The 16,104-nt window shown below is 51.6% G+C and overlaps 9 protein-coding genes across 9 annotated transcripts; 6 read left to right on the forward strand and 3 right to left on the reverse strand.

The window, feature by feature from the left end:
* Positions 1-18: 18 nt before the first annotated feature.
* M430DRAFT_144374 (hypothetical protein) lies at positions 19-1,333 on the forward strand (the record flags this gene model as incomplete). The annotated part of the gene is made up of 3 exons (XM_024862885.1): positions 19-26; positions 113-838; positions 883-1,333. Exons 2-3 carry the CDS (start codon positions 294-296, stop codon positions 1,331-1,333), a joined length of 996 nt encoding a protein of 331 aa, XP_024718254.1. The 5' UTR covers positions 19-26; positions 113-293.
* Positions 1,334-2,174: 841 nt separating this feature from the next.
* M430DRAFT_68523 (hypothetical protein) lies at positions 2,175-4,072 on the forward strand. Its single transcript, XM_024869357.1, has 6 exons — positions 2,175-2,376; positions 2,428-2,461; positions 2,517-2,554; positions 2,609-2,884; positions 2,932-3,942; positions 3,991-4,072. Exons 1-6 carry the CDS (start codon positions 2,311-2,313, stop codon positions 4,042-4,044), a joined length of 1,479 nt encoding a protein of 492 aa, XP_024718255.1. The 5' UTR covers positions 2,175-2,310; the 3' UTR covers positions 4,045-4,072.
* A 473-nt stretch (positions 4,073-4,545) lies between these two features.
* On the forward strand, positions 4,546-6,500 carry M430DRAFT_60531 (hypothetical protein). The gene is made up of 3 exons (XM_024868859.1): positions 4,546-5,087; positions 5,159-5,307; positions 5,460-6,500. Exons 1-3 carry the CDS (start codon positions 5,022-5,024, stop codon positions 6,163-6,165), a joined length of 921 nt encoding a protein of 306 aa, XP_024718256.1. The 5' UTR covers positions 4,546-5,021; the 3' UTR covers positions 6,166-6,500.
* Positions 4,664-5,215, reverse strand: M430DRAFT_36449 (hypothetical protein). Its single transcript, XM_024866929.1, has 2 exons — positions 5,159-5,215; positions 4,664-5,087 (listed from the first exon to the last, which is right to left on the reverse strand). Exon 2 carries the CDS (start codon positions 4,910-4,912, stop codon positions 4,688-4,690), a length of 225 nt encoding a protein of 74 aa, XP_024718257.1. The 5' UTR covers positions 4,913-5,087; positions 5,159-5,215; the 3' UTR covers positions 4,664-4,687.
* Positions 6,501-6,504: 4 nt separating the features above from the next.
* Positions 6,505-7,435, reverse strand: M430DRAFT_52590 (hypothetical protein; the record flags this gene model as incomplete). Its single annotated transcript, XM_024868310.1, has 5 exons — positions 6,505-6,545; positions 6,617-6,982; positions 7,062-7,144; positions 7,264-7,346; positions 7,415-7,435. The coding sequence occupies 5 exons, from the start codon at positions 7,433-7,435 to the stop codon at positions 6,505-6,507; spliced, it is 594 nt and encodes a 197-aa protein (XP_024718258.1).
* A 1,276-nt stretch (positions 7,436-8,711) lies between these two features.
* Positions 8,712-9,314, forward strand: M430DRAFT_21361 (hypothetical protein; the record flags this gene model as incomplete). Its single annotated transcript, XM_024864502.1, has 2 exons — positions 8,712-8,778; positions 8,848-9,314. The coding sequence occupies 2 exons, from the start codon at positions 8,712-8,714 to the stop codon at positions 9,312-9,314; spliced, it is 534 nt and encodes a 177-aa protein (XP_024718259.1).
* Positions 9,315-9,338: 24 nt separating this feature from the next.
* Positions 9,339-12,194, forward strand: M430DRAFT_21362 (hypothetical protein; the record flags this gene model as incomplete). The annotated part of the gene is made up of 4 exons (XM_024864503.1): positions 9,339-9,636; positions 9,687-11,008; positions 11,067-11,157; positions 11,206-12,194. The coding sequence occupies 4 exons, from the start codon at positions 9,339-9,341 to the stop codon at positions 12,192-12,194; spliced, it is 2,700 nt and encodes an 899-aa protein (XP_024718260.1).
* A 549-nt stretch (positions 12,195-12,743) lies between these two features.
* On the forward strand, positions 12,744-13,958 carry M430DRAFT_21363 (hypothetical protein; the record flags this gene model as incomplete). The annotated part of the gene is made up of 2 exons (XM_024864504.1): positions 12,744-13,151; positions 13,233-13,958. The coding sequence occupies 2 exons, from the start codon at positions 12,744-12,746 to the stop codon at positions 13,956-13,958; spliced, it is 1,134 nt and encodes a 377-aa protein (XP_024718261.1).
* Positions 13,959-14,274: 316 nt separating this feature from the next.
* Positions 14,275-15,754, reverse strand: M430DRAFT_44213 (hypothetical protein; the record flags this gene model as incomplete). The annotated part of the gene is made up of 2 exons (XM_024867679.1): positions 14,275-15,653; positions 15,698-15,754. 2 exons carry the CDS (start codon positions 15,752-15,754, stop codon positions 14,622-14,624), a joined length of 1,089 nt encoding a protein of 362 aa, XP_024718262.1. The 3' UTR covers positions 14,275-14,621.
* Positions 15,755-16,104: the final 350 nt, after the last annotated feature.

Consider the following 16,104-nt stretch of genomic DNA (forward strand, 5'->3'; position numbering starts at 1 on the left):
TACTACTCTGAAGTCTATAGTGCCAGGTAGGTAATACACATCCCTGCCGTCGATCACTATCCCCGCCGAAAGCTTAACATGGACTCTGAGATTATTAAACAACATCTCGCAGTGTTGCGGCCAATTCGTGAGCTTCCTTCCCTACCATGTACCAGCTCGACAGCCACAAATGATGACCCCTCTATCGATGGATACCGATCTTGGCGGACACCAACGATAACCACGGTCGCGAATCTCTCTCACATCTACTTTATATACAACGACTATTGACCTCCAAGAGCCCCGACGACAACATGGCAGACGATTCGAAAGCCAAACCTCGGCGGAAACAGCAATGGCCATGGTCGCGCCGAGTGAACGATTGGGACCCCCCAACTCCTCTCGACAGGATTCTCGATTCCCCTCTCCGAGCTCTAATATCTTTCATCTACGCCATCCTCCTCTCCCTCCGTGGAGCACCCTTCAAACCTCCCCGGAACAAGCCCCCCGTGCGGGTTGTCTGTATCTCCGACACGCACACGAATACAACCTCCGTACCGAATGGAGACCTGCTCATACATGCTGGGGATATGACCAATGCTGGGACTGTGCAGGAGATCCAGGCACAGATCGACTGGATGGCTTCGTTGCCCCATCGCGAGAAGATCATCATTGCGGGTAACCATGACAGTTATTTCGATCCCAAATCTCGGAAGGCAGAGGATAGGGGGAAGAAGTTGAATTTTAGATCTATACATTATCTCGAGAACAAATCCGTGACGTTGAAGTTCAAGGGCGGCAGGAAATGGACCTTCTATGGCGCCCCGGATATTCCATATATCGGTGGCTCAGAACATGCGTGAGTCCCTTGTGTCGTAGGCAAACAACTATTAATGGGGATAGGTTTCAATATAAAGCTGATGCTGCCCCGTGGAAGAATCGAATTCCCCGGGAGACTGATGTGTTGATCACGCATACTCCGCCACGATACCATCTCGACCTCGATCGGGGCTGCCCTGCACTTCTCGATGAGATATGGCGAGTGAGACCTCGATTACACGTTTTTGGACATGTGCATTCAGGGCATGGGCAAGAAGCAGTGTTTTGGGACGAGGGGCAAGCTTCGTATGAACGCTTAATGAGCCGGACTGGCGGAGGCTTCGCAAGGGACTTGATCCCCAGTGGAGCGTGGCTGGACGCTATGAAGGTTGTATTCTACGGTATCAGGGGCATCTTGTGGGATCGGTTGATGGTAGGGCCGGGAGGGTCGAAGGGGTGCCTATTAGTGAACCCAGCGATCGTCTGGCAGTCCACGACGGATGTGGGCAACCGTCCCGAGATTGTGGAGTTGTAGAGGTATCGATCAGTTACTAGTTATTAGAATAATACTTCTGGTAGTGATTGAGGGGGCGACAGTCTACAGAGCTTCAACCTTGTCGCCACCCCGGAGAATCAAGTCAATACCTGGACCATTGGGAGTGATTGAGAGTACAGTATATATCTCTAAGCAAGCATCTCAAAGTAGTGTAAATTACAGACAGAATTTCAGTTGTTGGTTTCTTATATCCGCCGTTTATCTCCAAATGGGCGAGCGGATGTTGAGGAGGGAAACCAAGATCGACTAGAATCTACCTCTTCCAAGATCCGTCTCTCCAGTTCTCCACAAACATGTTACCGGCCCCCCTTTCCCTTTTCTGGATGATGACTACAAATTGCAATGCCTTCATCCTGATTGGCCCGGACGACCTTCCTGCACGTGAATCTTCTCCACACGAACAGGGCCGCGAACGGGTATACGGAATGCGGGACAATGTTATCGCTACAGTAACTTAGGTATAACACATTACGGTATTATTATTATCATCACGCTGGAATCAGGATGTCCTCAGCCCAGAGATGTCATGTTCTTGGGCAATTGGTTCTGAAATCTCCTAATCTAAATCTATATCTATATAAATCTCCCGCCTGTATTCTTATAGGGTCGCATTCTCTCTGCCCAGCTTCTGCGTGAGGAGAACCCAGCATCACATAGCTCGCCTAACATTCAACCGAGAATTTGTACGCCCCTTCTACGCAAATCAGCGCCGATAAGAGAGAGACAGTACATAAGCAAGTTCTTAGCCAGTTCGGCAGCTGTCTTCCAGACTAATAAAGTGCCGTCGTCCTGCTCCAGATCGATCTTGATCAGATACTTTTTGGTTTTTGAAGATTCCTTGTTTCTAGATCTTTGCTGTTCCAGTTGTCATTGCATATCCTCTTGTCTTGTCATCCGAATTTCCACGTTAACCTCGGCTTTGATTACCATACCGAAACGACCACAACACCACAAAAATGCCTCTGACTGGACAAGACGTCGGGAAGCATAACTCGAGAGAGTCGTGCTGGGTTATAGTGCATGTATGTTCTGCTGAGCTTCCCCGGACTGGCAATTAGCTTACATCTGCGCAGGGAAAAGCATACGATGTCACGGAATTCTTACCTGGTAAGGCCTCTCATACCCCGCAATAGAAATTGGAGTTCTGACGCAGTAACAACAGAGCACCCTGGCGGTCCCAAAATCATCCTCAAGTATGCTGTAAGTTTGCATTTCTTCCAGCTTCCAATGGGCGGATATTGACGTCCTTTTCAGGGTAAAGATGCGACAGAAGAATTTGACCCGATCCACCCTCCCGACACCCTCGACAAGTACCTCGACAAGTCGAAGCACCTGGGACCGGTTGATATGAGCACTGTTGAGAAGGAGGAGAGGGTAGAGTCACCAGAAGAAAGGGAACGACAGGAGCATATTGCACGCATGCCAATCCTGGAACAATGCTACAACCTGATGGATTTCGAGGCCGTGGCCCGAAAGGTTATGAAGAAAACAGCTTGGGCATACTACTCTAGTGGAGCCGACGATGAAATTGTAAGTTATACGGTCCCTGGTGAGAACAATTACGCTGATCATGAAAGACTATGAGAGAAAACCACTCCGCCTTCCACAAGATCTGGTTCCGACCCCGCATTCTTGTCGACGTCGAGAAAGTCGATTTCAGCACCACGATGCTGGGAACCAAGGTCGACATCCCATTCTACGTAACCGCCACCGCTCTGGGAAAGCTTGGAAACCCAGAGGGAGAAGTTGTTCTTACCCGCGCTGCGAAGAAGCACAATGTTATTCAGATGATCCCCACCCTCGCCTCCTGCTCTTTCGACGAGATCGTAGATGCAGCGGAGGGAGACCAGGTCCAATGGTTGCAATTATACGTCAACAAGGACCGAGAAATCACCAAGAAGATCGTGCAGCATGCCGAGCGACGAGGTTGCAAGGGTCTCTTCATCACGGTCGATGCTCCCCAACTGGGCCGTCGAGAAAAGGATATGCGATCCAAGTTCACGGATGTTGGGTCCAACGTCCAGGCAGGTTCTGAAGTAGACAAATCGCAAGGTGCTGCGAGAGCTATTTCCAGCTTTATTGACCCTGCACTGAGCTGGAAGGATATTCCCTGGTTCAAGTCCATCACTAAAATGCCCATCATTCTGAAGGGTGTGCAACGTGTTGAAGATGTTCTCCTTGCCGTCGAGGCCGGGGTTCATGGAGTTGTTCTCTCCAACCACGGAGGTCGGCAGCTGGATTTCGCACGTTCGGGAATCGAGGTTCTTGCGGAAGTCATGCCTGTTCTCCGGGAGCGAGGCTGGGATAAGCGCATCGAGATCTATATCGATGGTGGTGTGAGAAGAGCTACGGATATCATCAAGGCATTGTGTCTTGGTGCCAAGGGAGTTGGTATTGGAAGACCCTTCCTGTTTGCTATGAGTGCATATGGACAGCCGGGTGTGGATCGAGCCATGCAGTTGTTGAAGGATGAGATGGAGATGAACATGAGGTTGATTGGGTGCTCAAGTGTTGATCAGTTGAACCCTACCCTGGTGGATACAAGAGGACTGAGCATGCACACTGCGACTGTGCCCGTTGATACTTTGGTAAGTTGTCTCGTCTTGTGGTTGAACATATCGCTAATAGTATCACAGGGACAAACCGCTTACGAGCCATTGGTGAACCCGAAGGAGAAGGCCAAGTTATAAGTTATATCCCGAGGCTTTGATAGTCTGGACAACGAGTCTTAATGGTGTATATATTCATGACCTACCATAGATGACCACATTTATGCAGCTTGCTCTCATGCCAATATGTTACCCTCGTAAACCGGATCTTACTGCGTAGACGCGTTATTTATAACCAGGGCCTATCTTATAACCAGGGCCTATCCCCCTTCCCTGACCCAGGCTCGGAAGACCGCCACGAGGCTGTAAAATTGAAATCTTACCTTACAACTCCTACCTTAATACCACTTCCAATATAGAGTAGAAAAGAAGATAACGATGAAGATGTCGTGAACTCGAATACAGTCTGCCCCAGATCAGTATCCCGCAAAAACAAAAGGAGCGAATGAAATATCCGTATTTCCAATAAGAACCCGCAGCCTCGCCAGCTGCGTCATGTTTTAAGCATCAGAGAGATCTGCCAATTTCGATAAAGCCGCCCCGTAAACACCCCCCCACAAGCACACGCCAGCCCAGGCCGCCCAGCCCAGCCCAGCCAGTTCGAAACAAAATCCCCTCTCCCTCACTTTACGCGTTCGTCCGCAGAGTTCATCTTATCCTCGAACATTTCTTTTTTTTTTTCCCCTGTTCTCCGAATGATGGTCATGGCCGGGTTTTCTACTACTCATGCATAAGAGAATCCCTCTCTCTCTCTCTCGGTGTTTCTGGCTCGTGCGACAAAGACGACGGACGAACTGACTGACTGACTGACTGACTGACCTTGCATATTTCCCGGGATCCTGGCGCAGATGATGAGGCCGCGACAGGTCAAGGCATGACATTGAGACGATATCCACGACGACGACGACGATAGAGACGAGACGGTTCCTTTCCCCATACGCGCTTGCATTTTATTTTTTTCGTCTTCATATTTGGGTTCCTTGGGGAATTCTTTTGAGCGGTGCAAGGCTGTCGAGAGATTACATCGGGAAGGAAATTCGGATCTTAGGCATCAGGAGATGGCCCAGTCGCTCGAAGCTAAGATTGTGGTTTTGGGGAGCCAAGGGGTGGGGAAGACGAGTCTTGTGAGTGTTTTTTTCCTTCTCTGCAAGCTATGTGTGAGGGGATCTTGGTGCTGATATGGGAGGTGTAATAGGTGCAGAGATACGTGAGGAATCAGTTCAACCCAGCGAATACAACGAGTACTGTAGGCGCGAGCTTCCAGACCAAACGAGTAGTAGACGACGAGTCGGACACGGTAGTAAGGTTACAGATCTGGGATACCGCTGGACAGGAACGATTCCGGTACATATATATCTATTCTTTCTCTCTCTCTCTCCCTACCTATCCTTCCTTTCTGTTTGCCCCCTTTCATTCAGCCTCGCTGCTTGGGCTCCATTCCATGTCTTTCCTCCTCCGCACACGGTTGATTAATATATGGGATTATTCTCTAACAGCTCGATATCCCGCCTTTACTACCGCGGCGCGAACGCTTGCATCCTCTGCTATAGCATCACCGACCTTCCCTCCTTCGAAGAAATGGGCGTCTGGCTGACCGAGCTGCGCCGCAACCTGCCCTCCGACATCATCCTGCACGTCGTCGGGACCAAGACGGACCTCGTAGCGCGCGAGCCCTCGCGGCGCGAAGTGCCCTTCGAGCGGTGCATCGCCTACGTCGCGGACAACCTCGCGCCGGGGCTCTCGTCGACGCCTCCCGCGACAGCGACGACGGGGCTCGAGAGCGCGCCACAGTGGCAGCGCTCCCACGCCGCCGTCGACGTCGGCGCCAAGAGCCCGAGCTCGAAACGCAGCTCCGGCTTCTGGGGCCAGGAGGTCGGCTGGGATTGCTGCCATGAGGTCAGTGCTGAGAGCGGCGAGGGCGTCGAGGAGGTGTTCCGCGTCATCACCAGGAAGCTGGTCGAGCAGAATAGGAAGATTCAGGAACAGCTCTCGTCGGCCATACAGTCGCCGGGTATCGGGTCCCCGGAACAGGAGATGGGGGGTGGCTATTTTGACGGCATCAGAGCGGGCGGCAGTTTTCGCGTGGGCAGGGATCGGAGGAGTTGGTTTGGGGTCCCTGTCGAGGTGGTGATTGATGAGGCCGAGGGCGAGAATGGGAATTCTGCTAGTCAGCAGACAAAGGCGAGGAGGAGGTGCTGTTAGAGAGTTTGGATGGATACCCTTGTTGTTTAAGTTGGATTTCTGGATTCTTGGGGTCTAAGTCTGCGGATATGGTTTGCATTTTTGAATTTGGGCGGCTTTTTGAGCATAGCATTTGGAGTCTTGGGTCTGATTTCGACGTAATGGGTATGGGGCATTGTTCTTTGGGAGAAAGAGGGAGAGAAATGCTAGTTTCATCTTCTGAATCCAAAGTTTCCTCGAAGCGGGATAACCTCTCTTGGTATTGCTTAACGTGCTCATTTACAATCTCGACCGTGGAATTGCTATGCCGGAATCTCATTAGAAGTATAGAAACGCCAAAACCAAAGCCCTCAAAACCAACTACATCAACACACAGCAGGAATTCTGCTTCTTCGCCTGGTCTTATCACCTCATCAGCCACGTCTCCAAAGCAAAGCTCGTGAGATAAGGTGGGTGTGCAGGGTGTACTCACTATAAAACATCTTGCTCTGCGCACTCAAGCCATCACTCTTAGCAACCAACTCATCGATCTTGACGCCCCGCTGCAAAACGCTCTCGATAGTCTTGTGCAGCACGATCTTGGTTTCATCCAGCTCCTTCTGGATCTTCATGATGCTATCCGCCTGCTGCGGATCCTGATACTTGACTAAATAGTCCTTCAATTCGGGGAATGCTAGTGTGGGGTTGGAATCGGCCCACGACGACCGCGGATGCTGCGTCAGGAACTCATCGACTACTTTCGAGAGCAGCTGGTGCGCTACTAGAGATGGGTAGTCGTGGTCTGAGATGATGATCCCCGCGATGCCCTCGGTGCGTCCGTATGCGTGGAAGGTGTAATCTGCCACACTCTGCGCGTCAGCAATTGAGCCCGGCGAAGAAGCAGGGAGAGAAAATCAAGGAAGCGCGCATGTGCATGCCTTGCTCTTCGACATCTTGCCGTTGTCCAGGTCGTGTCTGCTCGGCCACCGTCTTGCTGAATAGCGTCATGAATTCCCCATAGCTGTTCTCCCCCGCCGCGTTAGCTATCTATCTATCTTAACGTATTCAACCCGCCTATCTATCCCCTTCCTTTTCCCTGGGCGAAAGAAGTGACTCTCCCGTGGAGGGGGATTCACATACTTGGTGCGTGTGAAGCGCGAGTAAGCGCTGAGCTCCTTCTCTGAGCACAGCTCGTGCGCGGGCTTCGACTCGTTCTTGATTATCTGGATTGGCCAGGCTGGTCAGTGACGGGCGCGGTGAGGGCGCTGGAAACGAATGGGCAGGAACGTACGCCGATGTAATGCAACTTCATGGTGGCGGTTCCCGGGGGTTGTAGATGTAGAAGTATTGTGTGCGAGTTGGGGAGGGAGGGAGGGAGAATGGCGTGGGCTGGAGGGTATCAAGAGGGGATGTTTCTGTGATGCTTTGATGGAACTGCCCATCGTCACATGGCTGGCTACTCCGTCAAGGCAGAGTCGGGGGGAGACCCTGGGGCCGAGGTTTAGCCGCGCTGTTAGTCCGTCCACTTAACCCCTTTATCAGTTTCCCAATCGCCTTTGTCTTGGGAACTCCCGCGCTCAATAGAAATTCGACCGTCTCGATGTCTTACATCATATCATGTACCTTGAATGTGGAACCCCAGTATCCTCCGCAGAGTTCTTTAGGATCCTCATAGGTCCGACTCTGTTAAGCTCCTTCTCACGTGACTACTCCCGTCGGCGGTCCCGGAAAAGCTCCATAACCAAGAGATGAACTAACTTGATTATTGGTAAATCGAATAGAGATACATCTTTCTCTCTGTACGATAAAGTATTCTAAGATATGAAAAGAGCGATACACTTCATCACGTGTCCCGCACGTTTCCGGCCCCCAACCCCTAACCCCGCCGGGCCTTGCTGATCCAGATTAGATTTGCCTTACAAGTTTCTCTTTTGTTGCACGCCGCACTCCTTGAGGCTGTTTGTGCTGTCGCCGCATTTTGTATCTCTGTATCTCTCCGATCGTGGTCGGGCTGCACGCGTCAAATAAGCGCGCGGTTCTTGACTTTCTGTATCTTAGGTACCTTATACAACACCATATAGGACTACTATAGGGATATTGGTGGTTTGTTTTGTAGAGGTTAGCTTGTTTATTGGATTGTGCCTAGCAATAAGGTTTGTGGTCCCTTGAGCCAGAGTTTAAATGTCCGAGATCCATCGTGTTGAACCCCGAGCTCGACTCTACCTCAACATCCTCCAATGCTTCTTCACTCGATCGCGATAACCCCGGACAAGTGCTCTAGCAGTCGATATGCAAGCAATTGGGTAGACTACTTTGCGGATGAATTATCGATGTCTGCAAGTCTATCAAGTCTTCATCCCCATCCACCTGTTGACCCACGGGTCTGTGGTGTATCATGGAGATGATCGCGACTCACTACTCTCCAGTTACAACGACTATTCTCCAGCTACAACATCTGCAAATACCCGAGAGGTTGTCCTCAGCCGCTCAATTGATCAATCGCGCCGCTTTGATGAGTGATAGGCACTAGGATTACCGCTTTCCAGGGTCGAGGGGTACTGTGGGCCTGGCTGGCCGGAAGGATGACAATGGCGGGGCAAGATGCTACCTTACCAAGTACCGGTACATCCTATGGAGGCACGGGAGGAAGCCATCGTGAGGATCTATCTCTAAGGTTGAAACGCCTTCAAAGCCTCAGATACTTGGAGGTGACGTACTGATAAGCGGCGACTCAAAGAAGCACCTGCGATCACCGACGGGGCTACAGAATCACCTGCTACTTATCGAATGCAAATCCCTCAACTTTGGGAGCTGCTTTCAAGAACCTGGTCTTTACCAGCCACGGTCTACAGAGCAACGAATACACAGCTGCCACTTCTAGTATACGCGTGCTACAATTCGCTTCTGGAGAGCACTCCTATTCGCTCCCCCGTTATCCGATCAACCATGGCCCTGCAATGCCTGCACAGCCCGGGCGACCTTCGAACAGCCCTGAGACCGTGAGAGCCTCGCAGTTAACCACTGGTCCCTGCAGTTGCGCTGCTCGAGGTGCTGCCGACCATGTCCTCCCGACAGATGTCATTGCTACCTACGCCCGCTCTTCTTCTGACTCTCTTGATCCAACCTTCATTCACCACCTTCCCGAGTATAGGTCTCTTGCACGAACAACTCCCCAGGTTCTCGATAAGTAAACAGGGGTTACCGACCTGCTCCGTATGCGAGAGCCTCTGCGACAGCCTGCCGCATCGCCGGCCCCCTCAACCCTCAGTATGACGGGCGATTTCGCTCCTCCAGTCAAGCGGATCACGAAAACTCTGGATACGGGCATCAAGTTAGGAAAAAGGGTTTCTAAATCGGCCATTTCGGCTTCCGCAGCCAATGCACTGCAGATATCCCTGTCGGCGCGGGATCTACAAAGGTCGTTGGAGCGGGACCTACAGCTTATCAGCAATGCATACAAACAGTGTGTTGGATCATATGGGGAGCCCTTCACCAGAACTTTAGTTGAGAATGGTAAGCAAATACGATTTGATTGGGGTGGTCAGCTGATGGATTCCCCGCAGAACAGATCCAGAGTCGGCTCAAAGAGCTCAGCATTGGTCTTAATGACCAAATCAACGAATGTCTAGATTTCGAGGACAGGCCCGATTCCTTTGACCAGACAGCCTTCACCAGCCTGCAAAGAGAGTCTCAGAGGTGTGAGGCTGAGTGCACAGCTATATTCAATGAAATCCAAGATCAACTTCTACACAGCACTCTGCAGGATTTCAGGATCAAGGAGAAGTCGAGGGGCGACGGTGCGCAATTGCGCATTATGAGGCAGACAAACTTCAGCTGGAAACCACCTCCACCACCGCCAAACCGCCCACCACCACCTAGTCCAGTCTCACCTCTACAAAAACACACGCCAAGGTTTCCACAGAACTCGCCTTCTCTGCCTTCTCTGCCTGCGAAGCCCATGAGCCCATGGCATATCAACAGCCCTGCCCAATTCGATATTGGTTCGCCCGTTAGTGTAATGAGTTCATCGCTCGGCACCTCTCCAGGGCATCTTTCTCACAGAGTTTCACCATCTTTGAGTCTGGACGAGCAGACACCTCAGTTCATCCCGGCGGAGCATGTCAGTCATCGTCTTTCTGCAAACGAAGAATTCCTTGAAAGGAGAAGACGATCGCGTATGATGTTCCAGGAAGAGCTCCGGCGATCAGGAGCCTCGATCGAGGAGTACCGGACTAGAGAGGCATCTAGTGATAGAGAGAGGTTGTCCCCTTCACCAAACTCACCCCCTTCTCGGACTTTGCTTGCGCGTGCTAGTTCTCCGACCTTAGGAGGAGATGTGAATATTGGTTTCGTCGGTTCCCCAACATTAGAACACTTTACACTGTCAACAAGTCCAGAACTCGTATCAAAGGTGACCGGCAATGGACAAGAAAGCACAATGTCCAGGCAGCGAAATCATGGAGCGAGGAACTCAGATTCGAGCTCCATAACCCAGTCCCAATTTCATAGGCCAGACAGTCAGGCGAGCCAGGACTCGATCTTTGGGCTCCGTGCTGCTGCTGCGCCATTGAGCCCTCCGTTGAGTGAGCATGGCTTGACTGATACCGACAATTTCCCGGAAACATTAGCAACAACACTCCGAACCCCAGACTTTGGTAAAGGAATTGAACAGGGACTCGAAGCTGTTAACGGTATTGATCATGGTAACGGACTGATTCCGGTAAAAGAGAATGGGAATACCCAACCGACACCCACGGCATCGGTGGCATCGGTGGAATACCCGATGCGGCATGACAGCTCTTTTTACAAGTTCGGTGGATTCTGTGAGGGTGCTAAGGCAGTAATGAGAGGTGAACCTGGGTTTACGATCGTTAAGAAACCGGCCGTACGTAGGATTCTTTTCCCTATAGGCCATTGAGAGTAAGCTTCTAACGTTTGGGCAGGGACAATTTAGCTCAACTAAATCAGCAAGATGCAAGAGTTGCTCATATGAAATTGGGTGGAAGGAGTTCGAGAAGGATAGAAATCTTGATCGTATGGCCTCCAGTTCCACTCTCGGATTTTTTCTAACATGTTCCTCAGGAGACGGCATATACGGTAATTCCTCTATCAGATTTCGTCAACGCTTCGTCACGAAATCCCACCTTCGAACAGAATCACTTGACCAACCACTTTATGCCTGCGTCTTCTGCGTCAAAGAACACAAGACCGTCGAAGAACACGACGCCACCGTCTTTTTCTCTGTACCCCAGCTTTTCCGGCATCTTGCCAGACATTCCCAGCCTCTGCCGACCATCGAAGGCATTAATGCGCTCTATGGACCCCAGACTCTTGAACTCCTGGATTTTGACCTCCATTTCACCAGACCTGACGTGATTCCTTCGCAATACAATATCACAGAAATAGCCTCAAAAGTAGCAACCCGACCCGCGGCCCTTGCGAGTATCACCCACCATCCCAAACTCACAAGCAGCACATTTCATGATCCCGACGGAAACCCCACCCTGCATTTTGCAGCCGGTGCCCGAATTGTAGGGATCACCTTTCCCAAAGCCTTCAACGGGACCTGGTGCACGGGATACCATGATGGCAAACGGGGCAGCTTTCCCGCCTCTGCGATTACACTTGAACGACCAGTCCATGAAGACTTACGCATGAATGCCCAAAGCAGCTTAATCGCGTTCGCAAAATGGGATTTCAAGCCCAAACAAGCGAAGGAGGGAGAATGGTTATCATTCAAGAAAGGGGAATGCATCTCGGCTATTGGCTACTCGTATCCGGATCACTGGTGCTGGTCGGGGCAGATCCTGGATAGTAAGGGGAAGTCTCGATGGGGCATTTTCCCTGCGGCGTTTGTGGAGGGTTTGAGAGAAGCAAGTAGCATACCGCTTCCGGCAAGTTCACCGGGGGGGTTGAGGAGTGGGTTCGGTGCATTTGGGAGAAGGAAAAGCTCGAAACAGGCGATAATGAGGGGTCTGGAAAACGCAGGGGATAGTGTGTCGGTGATGAGCCAGCCGGGGTTGGAGGCTGTGCCCCAGTATAAGAGTGGCTGGAGCAGTTGGAGTCGTTAAGCTTTCTCAGTTGCATCGTGCGAACAAGGAAGAGGAATACATTACTGGAGGATAGGATGGGGACGGGAAGGATATAATTAATCGCTGGCTGGTACACGAACTTATGGGACTATGACATAGGATCTTTGGGAGCACCACGAACAGAGACAGTAAGCAAGTCGCCGCTTTCCGCATAGAGTGGAGTTAATTAGACACAGAATCCTTTCGATACTGTAGCATAGTCACGATAGATACCCTTCTTATATACACAACATAAAAGAACTCGAACCAAACCGCAGGCTTGCTCAAGTGCTCCTGCTGTGTGTTTAGCAGAACTGGGGATGGGAAGGGTAGGGCAGGCTAGTAAGTTACCTACGTATGCCAGCCGCAACCCTGAGGGATATGTCGAACTTCACTACACTTCTCTCGACAACTCTCTCATTATACTTCCCCTGCCCTAGAGGTATAGTCTACACTACCACATCTATCCCCTTTCAAGCTTCGTCACCCGCTTCCTCGTTGCAGATCGATCTCACAGCATCATTATATCACATCGTCACTGGCTTCAACATGAGGATCCCGAGGAGCTTGGGACTCCTTGCCCGCCGCACATTCATTATGCTCCTCGTATCGGGTACCTTAGCATTTCCAACCCAGAACATCCCACGTGAATTGGACACGTCCAAGTCTCCGCCTACGAAAAGACAATTCAACTCCTCTCTAGACGGACCCGAGCTCTCCTACAACTACTTCGCCGCGATAGGAGACTCGTACGCTGCAGGTCTAGGAGCAGGCCACGTCATGGATAGGAATTGTAAGCGCTACAACCAGTCATACGCCAATCTCATCAATGGGGATCCGAGATTAGGAGATCAGGATGAGGTGGGGAGGAGGTTCGATAACCTGGCTTGCGCAGGTGCTACGATTCGAGATGTTTTGGAGAAGCAGATCTCGTGGCTTGATGACGGGGTAGACGCTGTGAGGACTTGTCTTCTTCTTTTCTGAATGAATTGTCCAGGAGACGGTGCATGTTTTGCTAATTAATGGGGGGAACAACAGATGACGATCACGACGGGCGGGAATGATGTCGGTTTTGGCGCCATTGTAGATTCTTGCATCTTCGGATTTGGAAGAACTCCATGTGAGCAGACGATGCAAACGGCGCGGACGTATATAAGGACTGCACTTCCAGTGACGCTGGACCGACTCCTCAAGATCGCAAGCGCCAAGCTCACCCCAGGAACCGGACGTATCTACATCACCGGCTATGCGCAGTTCTTCAACGAGGCCACCACGCAGTGCGACTCGGTCAGCATCGCGCTCTTCGGCCGCAAGAAACTCCTCGATCAATCGCACCGCGCGCGCTATAACGAACTCATCAGGTACGTGAACGCGGAAATCGCACACGCAGCAGGGCGAGCCGGGCCGCAAGTCATCTTCGTAGACTACGATTGGTATTTCGGCGCCTGCGACGGCCGACTCTGCGAAGCAGACGTCTTCGAACCCGATCCCAACCGGCCCAATCTGCTCATCTTCGAACGCAAAGGGAACGACGTACCTCTTGATCCCCCCGCGATGATGGGAAAGCGAAACTTCCTGGCGTCCCTGACGAAGAGGATCCGTATCTGGTGGCTCTCGGATTCCGAGTTGAGAGTCTTTCATCCGAGGTCTAATGGTCAGAGATTGATTGCGAATGTTGTCTTGTCGCATATGCAGGCGCAAGCTGCGCTCTTCAGGGGTCTCGATGCGGCTCCTTTGTCAACGCATGATGTATGTCCTGCGTAATGCTGCTTTTCGCTTGGAAGGTAAGGTAAGGTTTGTCTTGTAAGTTTTTCGTTTTCGTGTTTGAGAGAATCCGGATTTGGAGACAGCAGGAGTTCAGGTGGTGGCGGTGTGCAGCTTTTTAGTATATTGGGATTTGTGATTTGGGATTGGCGTATAGTTGAGCTTAAAGTTAGGTCTGAAGTTGGCATTTTCTTCTGAAATAGGAGTTTCTTTTTTGTTTGTGTTTGTATTTTAGGGGGAGAGGGGGGATAGATAATTCGCTTTCGTCGAAGCGAGGAGGAGAGAAAAAGGAGGAAAAAGGGGGGTTGAAGAGGATCTGTTCAATTCGCATTCCAAACTTGCCTATCTCTAATTGATTATAGACTCCTGACTCCCCCCTTTTTCAAACCCAGGAAGAATCCCAAAAACCCCAAAAAATCAAAGTGTAAATTCCAATTCCAATTCCCACTTGGCTTGCTTATCACAAATCCCAAACCCGGAATCCGGAAGACGCCTTGACAAGCTATGCTCATCGGCTGTGATATCTTCATATAACGCCCCCCTCCCTTCCCCCATGCACACAAACATCTATAGACACAGAGAGAGGGAAAGACGGAGAGGAAGGGAGGGAGAGAGCCCAACTCACGTAAATAGGTACCTTATGTATCCCAAAGTTTGATTGATCTAGGCGTCGTTAGAGTAGAGATCCTCGAGCATCTCGGCGTTGCGGCGCTGAGCTACGGAGGCGGGATCGGTGGGGAGCGAGGAGGAGGCGGCGGCGGCGGCGGTGGCGTATGCACCGGTAGCGTAGGCAGCGGGAGAGGAGTATGCGGCGGCGGGGGAAGAGTATGCGGCGGCGGGAGAGGAGTATGCAGCAGCAGCAGCATCAGGCACGGGGGTCTCGCCGCTCTCGAAGGGGATCGGGGTAGTGTAGGTAGGCTTGAAGTGGTGGTGTTCGGTGCCGTTGCGGTGGCCTTCGTGTTCCTTGTGACGATGCTCAGTGCCGTTAAAGTGGCCCCTGTGGTGTTCTGGGTGGTGTCGGTGCTCGGTGCCGTTGAAGTGGCCGTCATGCCAGTGCTTGTTCTCGTTGTCGTACTCGTTTCCGGGGTGGCGAGTGCCGTTGTGGTGGTGGTGGTGGTGCTCCTCGGGCATTTCTCCTGGCGTTGTGGGAGGCGCGGTAGGGTCTGTTGGGAAAGTTCCTGCTGATGAGACGGTTCCTGTTGACATAGTTTCCCCTGGAACAGTCCACGATCCCGTTGCGGTCTCTGCTGGTGTTCCTAGCCCAGTCTCTGCTGCTGCTCCTGGAGCGGTTTCTGTTGGTTCAATTCCAGCCGCTGCAGTCCCAGCCGCTGCATTCCAAGCTGCTGGAGTCCCAGTCGCCGCAGCCCCAGCCGCCGCAGTCCCCGCCGCCGCAGTCCCAGCCGCTGCAGTCTCAACCGCTGCAGTCCCAGCTGCCGCATCCCCAGTCGCATATTCAGAGTCAACCTGTCTCGCCTGAATCGGGATTCCAATCTTGTAGCGTTCCGGACCCGTCTCAGTGCCATTATGATGGCCGTGGTGTTTGTGGTGGTGGTGCTCTTCTTCCTCAGCATGCTTATAGGGAGTGCCGGCAGGTGAGTAAGCTCCTGTGCTAGTCTGTGTCTCAAGAGTAGTAGCTGTGAGTTGCATAACGTTAGATCCTGGCGTAGTGAAGTCTCCGTCGGCTTGAGCGGCGGCCTGATTTTGTTAGTCTCGTGTGATGAAAGGAGGGGGTTGGGTACACTTGCAAGCTGGGAGCCAGCAAAGATGGCAATTGGGAAGAGGATTGAGTAACGCATGATGAATGAAATTTCTAGAATGCGGTATATGAAAATGGGAGTTCTGGTTGTAGAGAGAAGCTCAAAAGAAAAGGCAATGAAAGCGGAGAACTGTGAGATAGATACGCTGATAAAAGATGAAGACGATGGTGAAGATGCTGATGAAGATGCTGATGATGAGAACCAACTTCCAGTAGAAATGAGGAAGTATATATACACCCAAAACCCATCCCAGCTCAATCACCCACCTACCTCTCCTCTCCTCTCCCTAAAACCAATTTCCGAATCCTCACGCGCCCTCACCAATCTTCCCATCTTCCTTCCCCATCCCACACGTTTCACAGCCCAAGAAAACAGCATGCCAAAGAGTG

Source organism: Amorphotheca resinae (genome assembly GCF_003019875.1).
Source record: "Amorphotheca resinae ATCC 22711 unplaced genomic scaffold M430scaffold_10, whole genome shotgun sequence".
Taxonomy (NCBI): domain Eukaryota; kingdom Fungi; phylum Ascomycota; class Leotiomycetes; order Helotiales; family Amorphothecaceae; genus Amorphotheca; species Amorphotheca resinae.

Bases quoted from the DNA above. Each gene is read 5' to 3' on its own strand.
- M430DRAFT_68523 (XM_024869357.1), top strand. From the start codon at position 2,311: ATGCCTCTGACTGGACAAGACGTCGGGAAGCATAACTCGAGAGAGTCG. The intron at 2,885-2,931 runs GTAAGTTATACG...TGATCATGAAAG, and splicing joins GTGGAGCCGACGATGAAATT to ACTATGAGAGAAAACCACTC. The intron at 3,943-3,990 runs GTAAGTTGTCTC...ATAGTATCACAG, and splicing joins CTGTGCCCGTTGATACTTTG to GGACAAACCGCTTACGAGCC.
- M430DRAFT_36449 (XM_024866929.1), bottom strand. From the start codon at position 4,912: ATGCAAGCGCGTATGGGGAAAGGAACCGTCTCGTCTCTATCGTCGTCG.
- M430DRAFT_60531 (XM_024868859.1), top strand. From the start codon at position 5,022: ATGGCCCAGTCGCTCGAAGCTAAGATTGTGGTTTTGGGGAGCCAAGGG. The intron at 5,088-5,158 runs GTGAGTGTTTTT...GAGGTGTAATAG, and splicing joins GGGTGGGGAAGACGAGTCTT to GTGCAGAGATACGTGAGGAA. The intron at 5,308-5,459 runs GTACATATATAT...ATTCTCTAACAG, and splicing joins GCTGGACAGGAACGATTCCG to CTCGATATCCCGCCTTTACT.